This window comes from Mercenaria mercenaria, chromosome 13 (genome assembly GCF_021730395.1).
Source record: "Mercenaria mercenaria strain notata chromosome 13, MADL_Memer_1, whole genome shotgun sequence".
Classification (NCBI taxonomy): Eukaryota; Metazoa; Mollusca; class Bivalvia; order Venerida; family Veneridae; genus Mercenaria; species Mercenaria mercenaria.
This window is the reverse complement of record NC_069373.1, coordinates 64258189-64275847: the sequence shown is the minus strand read 5'-3', so window position 1 is coordinate 64275847 and position 17659 is coordinate 64258189. Positions and strand designations below refer to the sequence as shown.

At 35.2% G+C, this 17659-nt stretch overlaps 1 protein-coding gene across 5 annotated transcripts in view; it reads right to left on the bottom strand.

The window, feature by feature from the left end:
* Positions 1 to 17659, bottom strand: part of LOC123530257 (leucine-rich repeat serine/threonine-protein kinase 2-like) — a 93328-nt gene that overhangs the window by 28629 nt on the left and 47040 nt on the right. For 4 of the 5 annotated variants that reach the window (XM_053522058.1, XM_053522061.1, XM_053522057.1 and 1 more), the window contains 10 exons: positions 17091 to 17246; positions 15125 to 15268; positions 14864 to 14946; positions 13353 to 13370; positions 10835 to 10907; positions 4265 to 4431; positions 3340 to 3450; positions 2755 to 2885; positions 1135 to 1286; positions 638 to 761 (listed from right to left, as the gene is read on the bottom strand). In XM_053522058.1, coding sequence (XP_053378033.1) covers positions 638 to 761; positions 1135 to 1286; positions 2755 to 2885; positions 3340 to 3450; positions 4265 to 4431; positions 10835 to 10907; positions 13353 to 13370; positions 14864 to 14946; positions 15125 to 15268; positions 17091 to 17246 — 1159 coding nt within the window. The remainder of the gene's footprint in view (positions 1 to 637; positions 762 to 1134; positions 1287 to 2754; positions 2886 to 3339; positions 3451 to 4264; positions 4432 to 10834; positions 10908 to 13352; positions 13371 to 14863; positions 14947 to 15124; positions 15269 to 17090; positions 17247 to 17659) is intronic. The other variant, XM_053522059.1, reaches the window with a different exon arrangement.

Below are 17659 nucleotides of genomic sequence, written 5' to 3'. Positions count from 1 at the left end.
TACATTAACATTGTTTAAAAAATTATCTTTAAAGCAGGAAATAATATTCTTTAGATATTCTTAATGCAGTTTGGATTCTGTGTGAAATTTGGAATGAATAATTTGACCTGGACAGAATTTAGGCTATTCTTGCATATTTGAATAAGACTTTACGGCTTATTAAAATTGTCAAGGTATTTAAATGGTTACTTTTCAAAATTAAGTTTGTTGTTGTTACCAGTTCCCGGTTTATTTCCTGTTACTTTTAGTATTTAAAGTAACAATTGGTACATTCAGACGTAAGAGTAAAACAGGAACATGGGTTGTGCATTGGCTATAAGTAAAACTAAGTGCTTGATTTTATTCTAAATTCTTTGTTCACGGCTGAAAATTAACATTTATATACCAAGAAATAATTAAAAACTGCAAACGAAAGTAACTTAAGTATGTTTGTGTGCTATAACTTCAGAAATAGGTGCTCAAAATGTCACAATATGACATATATTTCCAAGTTATGGCCGACATTTCTTCTTTGCTTATATGTAGGCTACTTTGGTATTTTTCTACTGTGACAGCGTTTATGATCGACAAAACCCATAACGGTATGCAAAATTCTAGTTTTCAAATTTAAGGCAGTGTTATGGAAATTAATTATTACCTTGGTAATTGAAGAATGAATCTTGGTATGTAAAAAGGTTCCTTTTCAGCTAGGTGGTTATGTCGAAGTTTCAGTTTAGCCAGACTTGAGAGCTTTTCTGCATATTTCTCATCAGGGAGGCGTGCTATGAATTATAAAATCAAGTGTAATATTTAATATGAACGTGCACTAATTAAAACACTGCACGAAATTATGACATTTTTTTTGCTTTGTCAGATGCGCCTAACTTTGTAATTTTGTCATAAAATGGTTTTAATACAGCTCTGAATAAATTCCGAATATTGTTTTTGTTACAATACTAGTAAACAACGACAAAAGTATAAAAATAGTTTATAAGCAACAGTATTTGATACTGTCCTCGCATAAAGTAATTAACGTCTGTTTGCATTTCCTTATGACACAATACAATGTTTTAACACAACACCAGGACAGCCAACTATAAATCACAACAACAATATATTTATTGCAGAAAACGTATAGCAAACGAACACACATACTAAGAATGTTGTATGAGAGATCCAAGGTCTCTAGCTTCGTACATGATAAAAGACACTCGTCAGGTACACAGTCAATCTGGTTATGAGACAGGTCAAGTGTCTGCAGTTTCTGGAGCCCGATAGAGGTATCTGGCAAAGCTATCAGATCATTCCTGTGAAATAGAAGGTTTCAAGGGTTAGGTATAATATGGTGTCCAGTAACAACATAAAACCGCCGTACTGTGGAGATATAAGCAACGTGTCATTGGAGAACAAAACATATTTTACATAGAAATAGCCAGTTCTGTTAAGAACAAAATCTATGAAAAGTTAAGATTATGCCAAATTCTAATATGTTTTTATCCGTTAAAACACTCTTACGCTACAATGACGTCACGTTAACGTGCGGTGTAGTCAATGTTTTTGTTGCGACCAAGAAAGAGCGCTATAATATTTTATCTACTGTTTTAGATTAAGGGCATATTAGAACCGTGTTTTAACACTATTTATACACTCGGGCGGTAATACGTCGTACAAATAATTTCACTCGGGTTGCGACCTCGTGAAATTATTACGCCCGACGTATAAACGCCCATCGTATATAAATAGTATTAAAACACTCTTTTCCTATAAATTATTTCTTAAATATCATTGTACAAAAAATGAATTTACTAAACATTATCCGGGCAATCAAGTCACTAAACATTATCTATGCAAACAGAAATTAACATGCTTAAGTTATGTTTATAAACGTTATGCAACTCTCTTCTAATTCCTACTGTTTTCATTCTCAAAATGTACTTACTGAGATAGGTGCAGTTCATGAACGTTATACAAGTACCTACCACTGCCTTCTGTTAGACTTCTCAAAATGTACTTACTGAGACAGGTGCAGTTCATGAACGTTATACAAGTACCTACCACTGCCTTCTGTTAGACTTCTCAAAATGTACTTACTGAGACAGGTGCAGTTCATGAACGTTATACAAGTACCTACCACTGCCTTCTGTTAGACTTCTCAAAATGTACTTACTGAGACAGGTGCAGTTCATGAACGTTATACAAGTACCTACCACTGCCTTCTGTTAGACTTCTCAAAATGTACTTACTGAGACAGGCGCAGTTCATGAACGTTATACAAGTACCTACCACTGCCTTCTGTTAGACTTCTCAAAACGTACTTACTGAGATAGGCGCAGTTCTTGAACGTTATACAAGTACCTACCACTGCCTTCTGTTAGACTTCTCAAAACGTACTTACTGAGATAGGCGCAGTTCTTGAACGTTATACAAGTACCTACCACTGCCTTCTGTTAGACTTCTCAAAACGTACTTACTGAGATAGGCGCAGTTCATGAACGTTGTGCAAGTATCTACCACTGCCTTCTGTTAGACTTCTCAAAATAAACTTATTGAGATAGGTGCAGTTCATGAACGTTATACAAGTACCTACCACTGCCTTCTGTTAGACTTCTCAAAATGTACTTACTGAGATAGGCACAGTTCATGAACGTTATACAAGTACCTACCACTGCCTTCTGTTAGACTTCTCAAAATGTACTTACTGAGATAGGCACAGTTCATGAACGTTATACAAGTACCTACCACTGCCTTCTGTTAGATTTCTCAAAATGTACTTACTGAGATAGGTGCAGTTCATGAACGTTGTGCAAGTATCTACCAATTTCGTCTGGTAGCTCCTTTAACTGATTTTTTGTCAGATACAGTTTCTTCAATGATGTGTTGAAATATGTCAAAGTCACAATTTGTATCTGTTTTAAATGAAACAAATGACTTTCTCTTTAAAAAGCATACAATTCACTGCAAAAACATGTTTAAATTAGATCTAATTTATGTTCAAGGGCATGTTGTGTTAATATTTATAACCTGATATATACAATCTGCCAGCAGAACGTAGAAATTAATCTGTGTTGTCATACGCTTTCGTTTTCTGTTAAGATATGTAGTTACCTTGTTTACGTTATTGAAGGGTGTTTGCCTAGTCATAAATGGACCTATATCAGCTTAGTTCAATTTCAGACGAAAGAATACACAGCAAAAGTATAATTTAATCAATTAACGAAATAAAACATTTTAAGCAACAGTATTATATATATTAAACAACGTACAGAAACCATATTACATTCACATTCGACAACTCATATTATTCAATAATGCTATGACAGTTTACATCTTTTTTATCAAAATGAAGTAAGTATACCTTACCTTGTTAAAGCCTAATCTTAGTTCTTCAAGCTTTTTGCACTGTAACAGTGTGTCAGGAAACGTTTCTAACTCATTTTCTGACGCATCTAGTGTTTGTAAGTTTGGCAAATTCTGCAAACAATAAAAGCTGTATAGAGCGCACCTTCTAGTACTTGTTTTCAAAAATATAAACTTATGTTTTCGGATTATTGTCTTAAAACATGGCAGAAATGGTCTGATGCAATTCAACACGTATTGAATTAAGTGGTCGCATAACACGAAGGCTGACTATCAAACATTATAAAAATTATGCAATGCATATTATGATAGGTTATGCAACCAAACATGAAAGTGTGTATAAATTGTAGCTATTGAATCACTATCATATTACTTAAGGTGTTTTCCGGGTAGTTGCATCATCTGAAGAATTTCTTTGAAGTCGTGAAGTCTCCAGTTTTAAGTCATCCCTATTTTGACTGGTTACATTTCAAATGTATTTACTGACATTGAATCATTTCTTGTGTCTTTAACAGCTATTTTGTCTGGTTTTTTTGCAAAACTACATTTATGTGCAGAAGGATTAAAAAAGTACTCCAGACAAGCTGACCCTAACAGATGCTGATGAAAATGCGGACAGTGATTATAAACACTGCAGTTTAACAAAAATGTTCATCGTACATGACAGTTGCTGGTCTTGAATGACTTGGATAGTGTTAAAACTTTAAAAATACAGAGCCGCCATTGCTGTAATTGTTTTGAGAAATTAATTCACGATTCGTGTAAAAAAAAACGTTTGTTCGTCTATATATCAAACCAAGGAAGGATGAATGATTATAATACTGGGCCGACACCTTAAATACTGTTGATACTGCATTCATAAGGTGGAGGTGTATATATCATCATGGCGGTACTTAAGCGGACTATGAATTTTATAATGACATGTTACCTTCCACATATCGACAGGCAGTTGAGATATCCTGTTACATCTTAGATCCAGAGTATGCAACTTGGTAAAATTATCTGTCAGCTTGGGTGATACTAGTGCCGTCACATTCCGTACACAGTTCTCGGATATGTCGAAATATACTAGTGTTTTAAATTCCTGTGCTAGATCTACAGAGGAATATACTTATATCTTAGCAAGAATAGTTATGGAAAATAAGTATTGTCGCTTACTTTTTATTAATATTTATTATTTTTCTGATCTTAATTGTGTTTAAAAGTTTTAAACATTAAAAATGTAAGAGTTGAAGAAGTATGTCATACACCACATGACGTCTTTCCCTGTAAAAATTTAAGTAATGGACCCTTAATTACAACGCCAATGTCCGTTCCATGAAATAGTCTACATCTGCAATTTCGACATTTCCCGACGGTACGAAAATCCATGTGTGACCGCCGAAGAATGCCGAAGTAAGATACGGAAAATACAATATTGCACGGAAATTACCGAGGGTCATTATGGGTCCATTACCTAAAAGATGGGAGTACCAATGGAAACATTGATAACAAAACAAACAAAATCTAAACACCGCAAATCATAACACAACAGGCTTAATGGCATATCAACTATCTATAGTGTAACAGCACATAAAATAGTAAACAAAGTATCATACCGTACATGAAATATCAGGCAAGGTTATCATACTGTACATGAAAAATGAGACAATGTTATCATATCGTACAAAAAATGGCAGACAATATAATTATACTGTAATGAAATATCAAACAAGGTTATCATACCGAACATAAAATATCAGAATATCAGAAAAGTCGTCATACCGGTCATAAAATAACAGACTAGGTTGTCATACCGTACACAAAATAACAGACAATGTCGTAATACCGTACACAAAATAGCAGACAAGGTTGTCATACCGTACACAAAATAGCAGACAAGGTTGTCATACCGTACACAAAATAGCAGACAAGGTTGTCATACCGTACACAAATAGCACACATGGTTGTCATACCGAACTCAAAATAGCAGACAAGATCGTAATACCGTACACAATATAGCACACAAGGTTGCCATACCGTACACAAAATAGCACACAAGGTTGTCATACCGTACACAAAATAACAGACAAGATCGTAATACAGTACACAAAATAGCAGACAAGGTTGTCATACCTTACTTAAAATAACAGACAATGTCGTAATACCGTACACAAAATAGCAGACAAGGTTGTCATACCGTACACAAAATAACAGACAAGGTTGTCATACAGTACACAAAATAGCAGACAAGGTTGTCATACCGTACACAAAATAACAGACAATGTCGTAATACCGTACACAAAATAACAGACAAGATCGTAATACCGTACACAAAATAGCAGACAAGGTTGTCATACCGTACACAAAATAACAGACAAGATCGTAATACCGTACACAAAATAGCAGACAAGGTTGTCATACCGTACACAAAATAGCACACAAGGTTGTCATACAGTACACAAAATAGCAGACAAGGTTGTCATACCGTACTCAAAATAGCAGACAAGGATGTCGTACCGTACTCAAAATAGCAGACAAGAATATCGTACCGTACACAAAATAGCAGACAAGGTTATCATAGCAGACAAGGTTGTCATACCGTACACAAAATAGCAGACAAGGTTGGCATACCGTACACAAAAAGCAGACAAGGTTGTCATACCGTACACAAAATAGCACACAAGGTTGTTATTCCGTACACAAAATAGCACACAAGGTTGGCATACCGTACACAAAATAGCAGACAAGAATATCATACCGTACACAAAATAGCAGACAAGGTTGTCATACCGTACACAAAATAGCAGACAAGGTTATCATACCGTACACAAAATAGCAGACAAGGTAATCATACCGTACACAAAATAGCACACAAAGTTGTCATACCGTACTCAAAATAGCAGACAAGGATGTCGTACCGTACTCAAAATAGCAGACAAGAATATCGTACCGTACACAAAATAGCAGACAAGGTTGTCATAGCAGACAAGGTTATCATACCGTACACAAAATAGCAGACAAGGTTGGCATACTGTACACAAAAAGCAGACAAGGTTGTCATACCCTACACAAAATAGCACACAAGGTTGTCATACCGTACACAAAATAGCAGACAAGGTTGGCATACCGTACACAAAATAGCACACAAGGTTATCATACCGTACACAAAATAACAGACAAGGTTGTCATACCGTAACCAAAATAGCAGACAAGGTTCTCATACCGTACACAAAATAGCAGACAAGGTTATCATACCGTACACAAAATAGTAGACATGATCGTAATACCGTACACAAAATAGCAGACAAGAATGTCATACCATACGCAAAATAGCACACAAAGTTGTCATATTGTACACAATTAGCACACAAGGTTGTCATACCGTACACAAAATAGCACACAAGGTTGTCATACTGTACAAAAAATAGCAGACAACTTTGTCATACCTTACACAAAATAGCAGACAAGAATATCCTACCGTACACAAAATAGCAGACAAGGTTGTCATACCTTACACAAAATAGCAGACAAGAATATCATACCGTACACAAAATAGCAGACAAGGTTGTCATACCGTACACAAAATAACAGACAAGATCGTAATACCGTACACAAAATAGCAGACAAGAATATCATACCGTACACAAAATAACAGACAAGATCGTAATACCGTACACAAAATAGCAGACAAGGTTATCATACCGTACACAAAATAACAGACAAGATCGTAATACCGTACACAAAATAGCAGACAAGGTTGTCATACCGTACACAAAATAACACACAAGGTTGTCATACCGTACACAAATAGCACACAAGGTTGTCATACCGTACACAAAATAGCACACAAGGTTGTCATACCGTACTCAAAATAGCAGACAAGGATGTCATACCGTACTCAAAATAGCAGAAGAGAATTTCATACCGTACACAAAATAGCAGACAAGGCTGTCATACCGTACACAAAATAGCAGACAAGGTTGTCATACCGTACTCAAACTAGAGCTGTCACTAAAGGTGATGAATGTACCCCCCGCATGCACTGACACAGTACATTGCAATTTGACGCACACAAGATTGCATAACTTGTGGACTGTATGTATATCGACTGTATGTATACAGTATAGTAACAAAAAACAAAGTCCTATAACTATGCAGAATATTTATCTAAAAGGATGTAACATGCACCATGCACAACTAGGGTTGGTACTGATCACTTGTGTGAAGTTTCATTAAATTGTGTGTAAGGGTTTGGTAGATTAGGCACGCACAAGATTGCATATGCAGACTGTATGTACATAGTATGTTAACAAGAAACAAAGTCCCATAGTATGTTAACAAGAAACAAAGTCCCATAACTCTGCAATTTTTGTCGCTGAAAGAACCTAACATGCCCCATGCACAACTACTGTTGTTACTGATCACTTGTGTGAAGTTTCATTAAATTGTGTCAAGGAGATGAAGAGAGATGGTGCGCACAAGATTGTGTCTATGTATACTAAGTATAGTAACAAAAAAAAAACAAAGTCCCATAACTCTGCAAAATTTTTTTTCTGAAAGAACCTAACATGCCCCATGCACAACTACTGTTGTTACTGATCACTTATGTGAAGTTTCATTAAATTGTGTCAAGGGGATGAGGAGAGATGGTGCGCACAAGATTGTGTCTATGTATATAGTATAGTAACAAAAAAACAAAGTCCCATAACTCTGCAAAATTTTTTTTCTAAAAGAACCTAACATGCCCCATGCACAACTACTGTAAGTACTGATCACTTGTGTGAAGTTTCATTAAATTCTGTCAAGGGGATAAGGAGAGATGGTGCGCACAAAATTGCGTCTACGGACAGACGGACAGACAAACAGACAGACAGACGGACGGACAGACAGACAGACAACCTGAAACCAGTATACCCCCCCCCCTCTTACAACTTTGTTGTCGGGAGGGGTAGAAATAGCAGACAAGGTTGTCATACCGTACACAAAATAGCACACAAGGTTGTCATACCGTACACAAAATAGCACACAAGGTTGTCATACCGTACACAAAATAGGAGACAAGGTTGTCATACCGTACTCAAAATAGCAGACAAGGTTGTCATACCGTACACAAAATAGCACACAAGGTTGTCATACCGTACACAAAATAGCAGACAAGGTTGTCATACCGTACTCAAAATAGCACACAAGATGGCATACAGTACACAAAATAGCACACAAGGTTGTCATACCGTACACAAAATAGCATACAAGTATGTCATACCGTACACAAAATAGCACACAAGGTTGTCATACCGTACACAAAATAACAGACAATGTCGTAATACCGTATAAAAAATAGCAGACAAGGTTGTCACACCATACACAAAATAGCAGACAAGGTTGTCATACCGTACACAAAATAGCAGACAAGGTTGTCATACCGTACACAAAATAGCAGACAAGGATGTCATACCGTACACAAAATAGCAGACAAGGTTGTCATACCGTACACAAAATAGCACACAAGGTTGTCATACCGTACACAAAATAGCAGACAAGGTTGTCATACCGTACTCAAAATAGCACACAAGATGGCATACAGTACACAAAATAGCACACAAGGTTGTCATACCGTACACAAAATAGCATACAAGTATGTCATACCGTACACAAAATAGCACACAAGGTTGTCATACCGTACACAAAATAACAGACAATGTCGTAATACCGTATAAAAAATAGCAGACAAGGTTGTCACACCATACACAAAATAGCAGACAAGGTTGTCATACCGTACACAAAATAGCAGACAAGGTTGTCATACCGTACACAAAATAACAGACAATGTCGTAATACCGTATAAAAAATAGCAGACAAGGTTGTCATACCGTACACAAAATAGCATACAAGTATGTCATACCGTACACAAAATAGCAGACAATGTTGTCATACCGTACACAAAATAACAGACAATGTCGTAATACCGTATAAAAAATAGCAGACAAGTATGTCATACCGTACAAAAAATAGCATACAAGTATGTCATACCGTACACAAAATAGGAGACAAGGTTGTCATACCGTACACAAAATAGCAGACAAGGTTGTCATACCGTACACAAAATAGCAGACAAGGTTTTCATACCGTACACAAAATAGCAGACAAGGCTATCATACCGTACACAAAATAGCAGAGAAGGTTGCCATACCGTACACAAAATAGCAGACAAGGTTTTCATACCGTACGCAAAATAACAGACAAGATTGTAATACCGTACACAAAATAGCAGACAAGGTTGTCATATTGTATATAAAATAGCAGACAAGGTTATCATACCGTATATAAAATCGCAGACAAGGTTGTCATACCGTACACAAAATAGCAGACAAGGTTATCATACCGTACATGAAATCGCAGACAAGGTTGTCATACCGTACACAAAATAGCAGACAAGGTTATCATACCGTACATAAAATCGCAGACAAGGTTGTCATACCGTACACAAAATAGCAGACAAGGTTGTCATACCGTACACAAAATAGCAGACAAGGTTGTCATACCGTACACAAAATAGCAGACAAGGTTGTCATAAAGTACATAAAATAGCAGAAAACGTTCTCACAATACCTGTTAACAACCTTGTCAATGTCAGAGGTCAATGTTCTAGAGATGTTTATTTACGAGGAAACCGGCGAAGCGGGCAATAAAGAAAGTTTGAACGTTCAATTATAAGAGAATATAAGAATCTTTCACTGGTCGCGGGTAAAGATGGGAATATCCGGCACGAGGAAGCCTCGTTACCGCCTAAACAGTTACCCTCGTGCCGGATATTCCCATCTTTACCCGCGACCAGTGATTGATTCTTTTTCTTGCATACCGATTTCAAGAAATAATAATAAAAATAAAATCAATCGAACGGCTTTCCTTTTAGAACTATTTCTTATAGCAGTGTATTTAAACAAAGCGCGGGAAACCAACGTCCGTAAACAGGAAAGACGTCATGACGTTTCAAAACAAATAACAATGTTTAGTTCCGGTTTTGTTTTATCAGTTGCAGCGTAACGTTATGAATTTTTGATAAAATAACGTGATTTGAATCGAGAAATATACTATCAGGAACTAATAGGAACAGTCAAGGTATTGAATTTTTATTCCGTTTTTTAAATAAAATATCAATTACTACATAAATCTTCTACATATATGTAGTTCGTAATACGTCATTTACAGCACGAGAGTCATCTTACACCCCGGGGTGTAAGATGGAGTTTTCCAGCACCGGTAAAAATACCGGAAATCCCCGTCTGGTATGCAAGAATACACTATATGAAAAAAAACAATGAAACAAACTCTAAAACAAAATGCATCTCTGCTGCCATAAAATGAAGAAATCTAGGATTGTTACTAGTGCCTGGCTAGGAAGATTACAATTTTATGTGGCAGCGTAAATAAAATTTATCTCTGTCTAGCAATGTTTAACATTACATCGATATGCTAGTACCAGATTATGTAAAAAGCAACACAGTGGAATACAGACCTTTTGAAAATTCTTCGCTTCTTCGTCTTGGCAGTTTGACATGCTCTAGATCAGACAGTACCGGCTCTGACATCTAAGAGAAAAGAAAATGTATTAAAGGGGAATGTTGTTAAAGTTTGCATAAAATGTTTGGGCGTACGGTTAAATCCTTCCAAATAGGTCATCATACTCCTATATCTAGCATGATCAACAATTTGGTTCGCCGTCTTACCGGTAAAATGATCCTCCTTGAAAAAGCCCGGTTTGGCGAGAAACAAAGAAGGAAAAAAATGAAGAAACATTGTTTTAATTAGAATGAACGCACAATATTTATTATCCTATTGAAGTCTTCGTCATTCTTTTCTCGTTATAAAGATATTAAAATTATTTATTTAAAATGAAAACTTTATGCTTCCATAGGCGATTGAAAAACACCACTATCAGTCTCCTTTTGCGGCGTACAGTTACTGAATAAAGTAAGTAAAACCTGTGATACATATCTTATTCTTTCATTTGTAGTCACTTTATTCATCTGTTGGGAATATTTATTATCCTATTTATTGAAGTATTCTACAGACACTAATTTATTTTATATATGTTTATGTTTTGAAATTATTTTAATATCTTCTTGCTTCCCTAGACGTTTAAAAGTTGATGATTTTTGTAAAAATTCTTCATCTGCTCGTGTTCGTGATATTTTCTAACGCGCGCGGAAACATACGAACTCGTCCAAAGTTAAGCTATTGCTTGTACCTTGTCATTGACACAGAAAGAGCTGTTTGTTACAACAGAATATTATTATTACTTGGTTATTCAAAATAAAGGAAGAAAGAAAGAAAGAAAGAAAGTCATGACAATTTCATGAATTCAAAAATACGAGGGGCGTTCAATAAATACCCGGAAAAGTGCTCTCAATTCTTCATGTATCATCAAAAATAAATGAAAATGCTATAAAATGTAGACTAGGGAATATTGAGTTGATATGTCAAAATTAGAAATGAGAGCACTTTTCCGGGTATTTACTGAACACCCCTCGTATATCTACTGTTTGTTATACAAATTAGAAAAGAAGCTAGAGTATCTAAATAATCTATAATTTTAAATGATAATTTAAATTAATCTCATTTAACGAAAAAGATTTTGTGTGACTGGAGCGATCAAGTACACAGACACTTGGGGTCAGGACACTCCACCCACCCCACTTTTATCCGCCCCTGCCAAAGTTTAGAGAATATTTTGTAGCAGTTTAACATATATTGTATTGTACATGGGTGAAGATCATGAAACGCACTTTTTTACAATTTTATCGTGTTTTAAAAGAACATTTTTCACCATCATTGCTCCTAAAATAAGAAGACTTGCAATTGTGAACACTTGCTTCCGCTGGAGCCCCGTTCTTTTATCGTGCGTGTCATTAACCGGGTACCAAAATTAATACGCTTACGACTATATTTATACTGGATCATCTCTTCCTACAATAAAAGTCCAATTTTGGTACCCGATCTCAATATGCGCAGTATAAAGCAGGGAACAATTCGCAGGGAAGTCTTCCATAAAATTGAAATTGATCGATTTATAATAGTTACTGATTTCTCGTCGGAATCCGAATGTCAGTTGTCAGGACTGGTGTCATTTGACAGAACGGTAACAGACCCGTTGATTAATATCAGGGATTTACAGGTAGGTATTAATTTAAATGATTAATCGACTATTGTTTCCTAGTGACCATTACACAGTTGCAATTCTTCTTATTAGGACCATTGGTGGTGAAAATGTTATTTTAAAACACGCTGAAATTGTAAAATAGTGCGTTTTATGATCGTCACCTGTGTGCAGTACGTGTTAAAATGCTACAAAACATTCGCTAACCTTTGGCAGGGGCGGCGGACAGTGGGGTGGGTGGGGTCCTAACTCCAAGTGTCTGTGCAATCAACACCTGTTTCCAAGTTTATTGCTTATCAACGCCTTTTTGTTAGGGGACAATGGGTGATCATGTAATTTATTACACAGATAATAATCATCTCGGTTATAGCAGCGGTAGCACTGCGTCTTTATTAACAGCCAAAATTCCCCAATATTTTATCAATTTTTAATAAAATACAAATGCTGTCAAATACATAGTCTGTATTAATTACCGTTAAGTTCAGGATAATGTGACAGTGATTTAGTATGTACACAGAGCTAATCTCAAACGGGTATAACACGCGCCAAAAGAAAAGGTAAATCTGTAATCCCTTATTTTAATAATAATAAAAATAATGAATAAACGTGATATTTTCTTTCCACTACATAAAAGGAAAAACTTATTGAGCTGTTAAAGAGTAACATGTAAACAGAGCAAGTATTAATATAAAAAATAAATCATGTAACATTGGTATTTTCCAGTGTTCCGAAAATGTCGTAGACTGGCATCAGTCGTTAGAGCAAAGAAGTATAAATTATAGCTCTTTGGTTAGTGTCATTAAATATAAAGCACTTGGTCATAAAATCATTCCTTTCTAATAGCACTTTCTGTAAAAAATACAGTTATACATCTTACCTCTCTCTTGAGATTAGCCTAGAAAGAAAATAGTTTTCTGAGAAAATATCAGTCTCAGTATGAAGAAGGAAATTAACATTATTACAGATTATTTGATCTCAAGAGACTTTGTTAGTCTAAAAATATCGGTACGACAGCTTTGTTTCACTTAAAACAAACCATTTTTGTAGATTTTTTTTCTATAATGAGATAAAAGCTTGTTTTAACAAAATCAGTCAATCATAATCCGTACCTACTGAATGGCTCGAGGGCAAATAGGTCACACTACCGGTGTTGGTGTCATAAATAGATACCTTATACACTGACAAGTGTATTTGTTAGTTTGTTGTTTCTGTTTATTCTTATTTGTGTGTGACGATTAGTTTTTCAAATGTTTATTACTTAGAAAAGTTAGATCTAATTCATTTAATGAGCCGCGCCATGAGAAAACCAATATAGTGGCTCTGCGACCAGCATCCGCGCAGTCTGGTCAGGATCCATGCTGTTCGCTGACGGTTTCTCTAATTGCAATAGGCTTTGAAAGCGAACAGCATGGATCCTGACCAGACTGCGCATGGCTGGTCTGGATCCATGCTGGTCGCAAACCTACTATGTTGGTTTTCTGATGGCACGGCTCAAATTTTCATTCATCAAAAATTACATTTAATGTAATAAAAGACCGTAACAAACTCACATTTACTTATAATATCTGAAAATGAAATAGTCAAGTTTGCAAACACTTTTCAAATTATAAACTTTTCCTGCTTTCTATTATTTTCTATTTTTTACGATTATAGTACTATGTATTATATGTGCAAAAACAAGTTTAATGTACATGCATGTTACGCTACTCAAAATATACTACCTGTTTGGATTCGCCTAACATATATAATTTTGTATATTCATATTTTTATGTCTTAGTTTCTTTAATGCAAAATAAAAAGAAGATAATTAAGATCATATTTTAATATACTGATTATATCTTCTGCAAAATAAAAGAATAAAATAACGTAAATCTATTGTTCGGTGTCTTCTTTTTTTCCGTTCTGCAAATGTATACTCAGTATTATTGTAAAACCGAATTAAACCATGTTGTTACACTGTAGGTAACCTGGTAGAAATAATAACAGAAGACTGTATTTGTTGTTGTTGTACCGGTACTTAAAATTGATATAAAATGAATTGCTTATTCCCAAGTTTTTACAGTTTCTATAATGCTGATGGTATATATGTCTGATCCGTTATTGTAAAACCGTGATGCAGAAACTGGCTTTTAGCTATTCTCCTTCACATTACTCTTTTTAATTTTAACATTGTCCACGTATATGTATCCCATTGTAATAAGATATTTCATTAAGAAAGTTTTTACTCTTTTGCCGAGATTACAGATACATGAAAGTTATGTCATACATTTTTTCGAAAGTAAGGGCATTAATTAAGAGTATAGAAAATCACTTATTTTGTCAGATATGTACGTACGGAGAAATCCAATGGTTCATATGTGGTATCAGCTAAAAATATCTTTACAATACCTTTCGACCGCCTAAACGCGGTGACGATCCCTCATCGCTTGAAACAGATCCTAGGGGTGTTCTGTGCTTTCTTTTCCATTGACCTGCATATATATATTTGTGAACACGTTCACTATATTTCTCTACGTGACACGTTTACTATATTTCTTTGAAGTTTTCAAAAGTCTCTGTGTGCTATGTTACTAGTAGGTAATGTTTAACTAAAGCTTGACTCAAACTATTACTAGTTTCTTATAACATATCAAGTTTACTTCAATTTACCTTTTTCTAATGAGTTTTTTCTAGGGTTGGTTGGTGACGGTTGTAGTCTTGGATCGTTAGAACTATATGCCACGTTTGCTCCACTCAGAGTGAATTCTCTCCATTCCTCTTCATCCGTCTGTGATGCATCAAACACAGGAATTTCTTAAAACGAATCAACAAAAACGCATTATAATATTTACAACTGAATAAGTGAGAGTGTAATATTGTGACTGAATTTTCAAGTTTGGCGTGTCTGTCACTGGAACAATGATCAAACTATCGACAGAAACACTGATTCAATATCTATATTATAGGCTGCCTTCTTGATAATTCAAAGTCAATAAAATATGTAGTCCGGCAGCGCCTCGTGAGATCCGATCTTGCAAAAATCCACTCGAGCCGAATACAGCATCCCGGATCGAGCTACTGTTATAATAACTCTATTGCATCAATACTGTCACGGTACCCTATCGACGAACTTTTCCCTAATGCATAGTTCGAAAGAGTGTAAACAACGACACATTAATAAATATCCGGTCCTGACATAGCATTTTAAAATTAAATCCATGCATTAACAGCACGTGAATTGCATTAACAGCACATGAATTGCCTTGTTAATAGACACGATTTTTCTCCCGTTAAAACATGGGCGTGTCCAGTAAAAAGGGTAGTTTTTATGCAAGAATGTTGCTTTTATTTCATACGCATACAACGAACTTAGCTTCATTGTTATTATATTTTCTGGTCCTCCGGTCTCAGTCAAATCTAATACCACGTGATTCAGCAGACGTTAATACACACAAAACGTACATTATCCCTGTATAAATATAATTATACTCCCCTTACCTATTGTCTTCTATCATTGGTTTAATCAAATGAGTTCTGATACTTACACTACGCGTCCTAAAAGGAAGCGCTCCTTTTCAAGCTTGATCTGAACGCTCAATTGTAAGAACAGTTAAAGCTGTTCTGAGCGACATCTTTGAATAGAATCACAACTATAAAACATGCTTATAAAGGTCAGTGTATTTTCATCCTGTTTCACTATCAATAAAGTTTATTTTAGATTTATTCGTGTTGTGAGATCATATGTAAGCAAGAACCACAGACAAGTTTAACTCTACTTTCAAAAATCATATAAATGTCAAAATGTTACCGAACAATGTTTATAGGTCTGCGTATATGTTCCATGTTAAGGTAGTTCTGCTCGTTTGGATCGAAATTTTTTCTACAATGTAGAATTTGATTAAACTCTGATTTTTCAAAACTTTAGAATATACTTAGAAAATTCAGCAAATAAAAAAGATAGGGTCGTGTGCTTGTTTTTTTGCTAGACTGATCTGAAAAATTTGGACCTCACGCATTTTTTTCATAATCGGAGTCTATGGTAAAATCGCAACTTTCATAACTTTTTCGTGAATGGAAATTTTTCTACAATGTAGATTTTAATGAAAGTTCTCAAAGTCGTAAATAAATAGATGGTCTTTAATGTGGTGAAATAAAATGTATAGGTCCGTGTGCTTATTTTTGAGATATATGACCATGATAAAAGTGAACCGCACATTTCAAGCTAATTTTCAGACATTATTTTGAATTAATTAACGTGTCAGATCTTTTAATATCATATTTTAACTTTAGGAAGATAGTCACAGTGTCATTGTAATATATTTAGTCGCAGGTTGCAATTTATTTATAAAGTTTTTTTTTTCATTTCCGTCCGCCGAACCCAGGCTTTATTCTACGTTTTCCGGGTAAACGACGTTACGCCATCACTTCCGGTTTATCAAACGTGCAGAACTACCTTAAGAAATGACAGCACTAATAAAGTGTGTCAAGCAAGTGACCTAGGTTATCTTTTAGGACATTGAGATCTTTTGAATTTCAATGAATGAACTTTGCCTGGTTGACATCGATGCTTCCAACGAATCTTCTTATATATTTGAATTCTCCGAGTATTAGAGGTACAGACTTTTTATCCCCTTACCTGGTTCCTCTGGGGGACTACCCGCCACGATTGTCGGTAATCTAGTTATACGTGGAAATCTAGGAGACAGGTCGGGCCCTGAATCCTGGGTAGACACCGATCGATTGAACCTCTGCTGCGGCGGCTCGAAGAATGGGTTGGAGTTAGTTACAACTACTGAATCGGAAATAAAATCAATTATATGAGAAAACTGGATTATAGAAGGAATAGTAATCAATTATACGGAAATACTGGATTTAGAAAGGAATAATAATCAATTATATGAAAATACTGGATTATAGAAAGGAAAAGAAATCAATTATATGAAAAAATACTGGATTGTAGAAAGGAATAGTAATCAATTATATGAAAAATACTGGATTATAGAAGGAATAGTAATCAATTATGCTTCGTAGAATGTGAATAAACCATTAAAGAATTCACCAAAGACATACACACATCTATACCATTTTCATCACAAATGTCAGAGCGAACTGTAGTGACACGACTTTAATAATCTATGATATTTAATGTGTCAGAGAATAACCTATGGGCAATTGAGAAGAACAACAAACTTTCCGTAAGCCAGT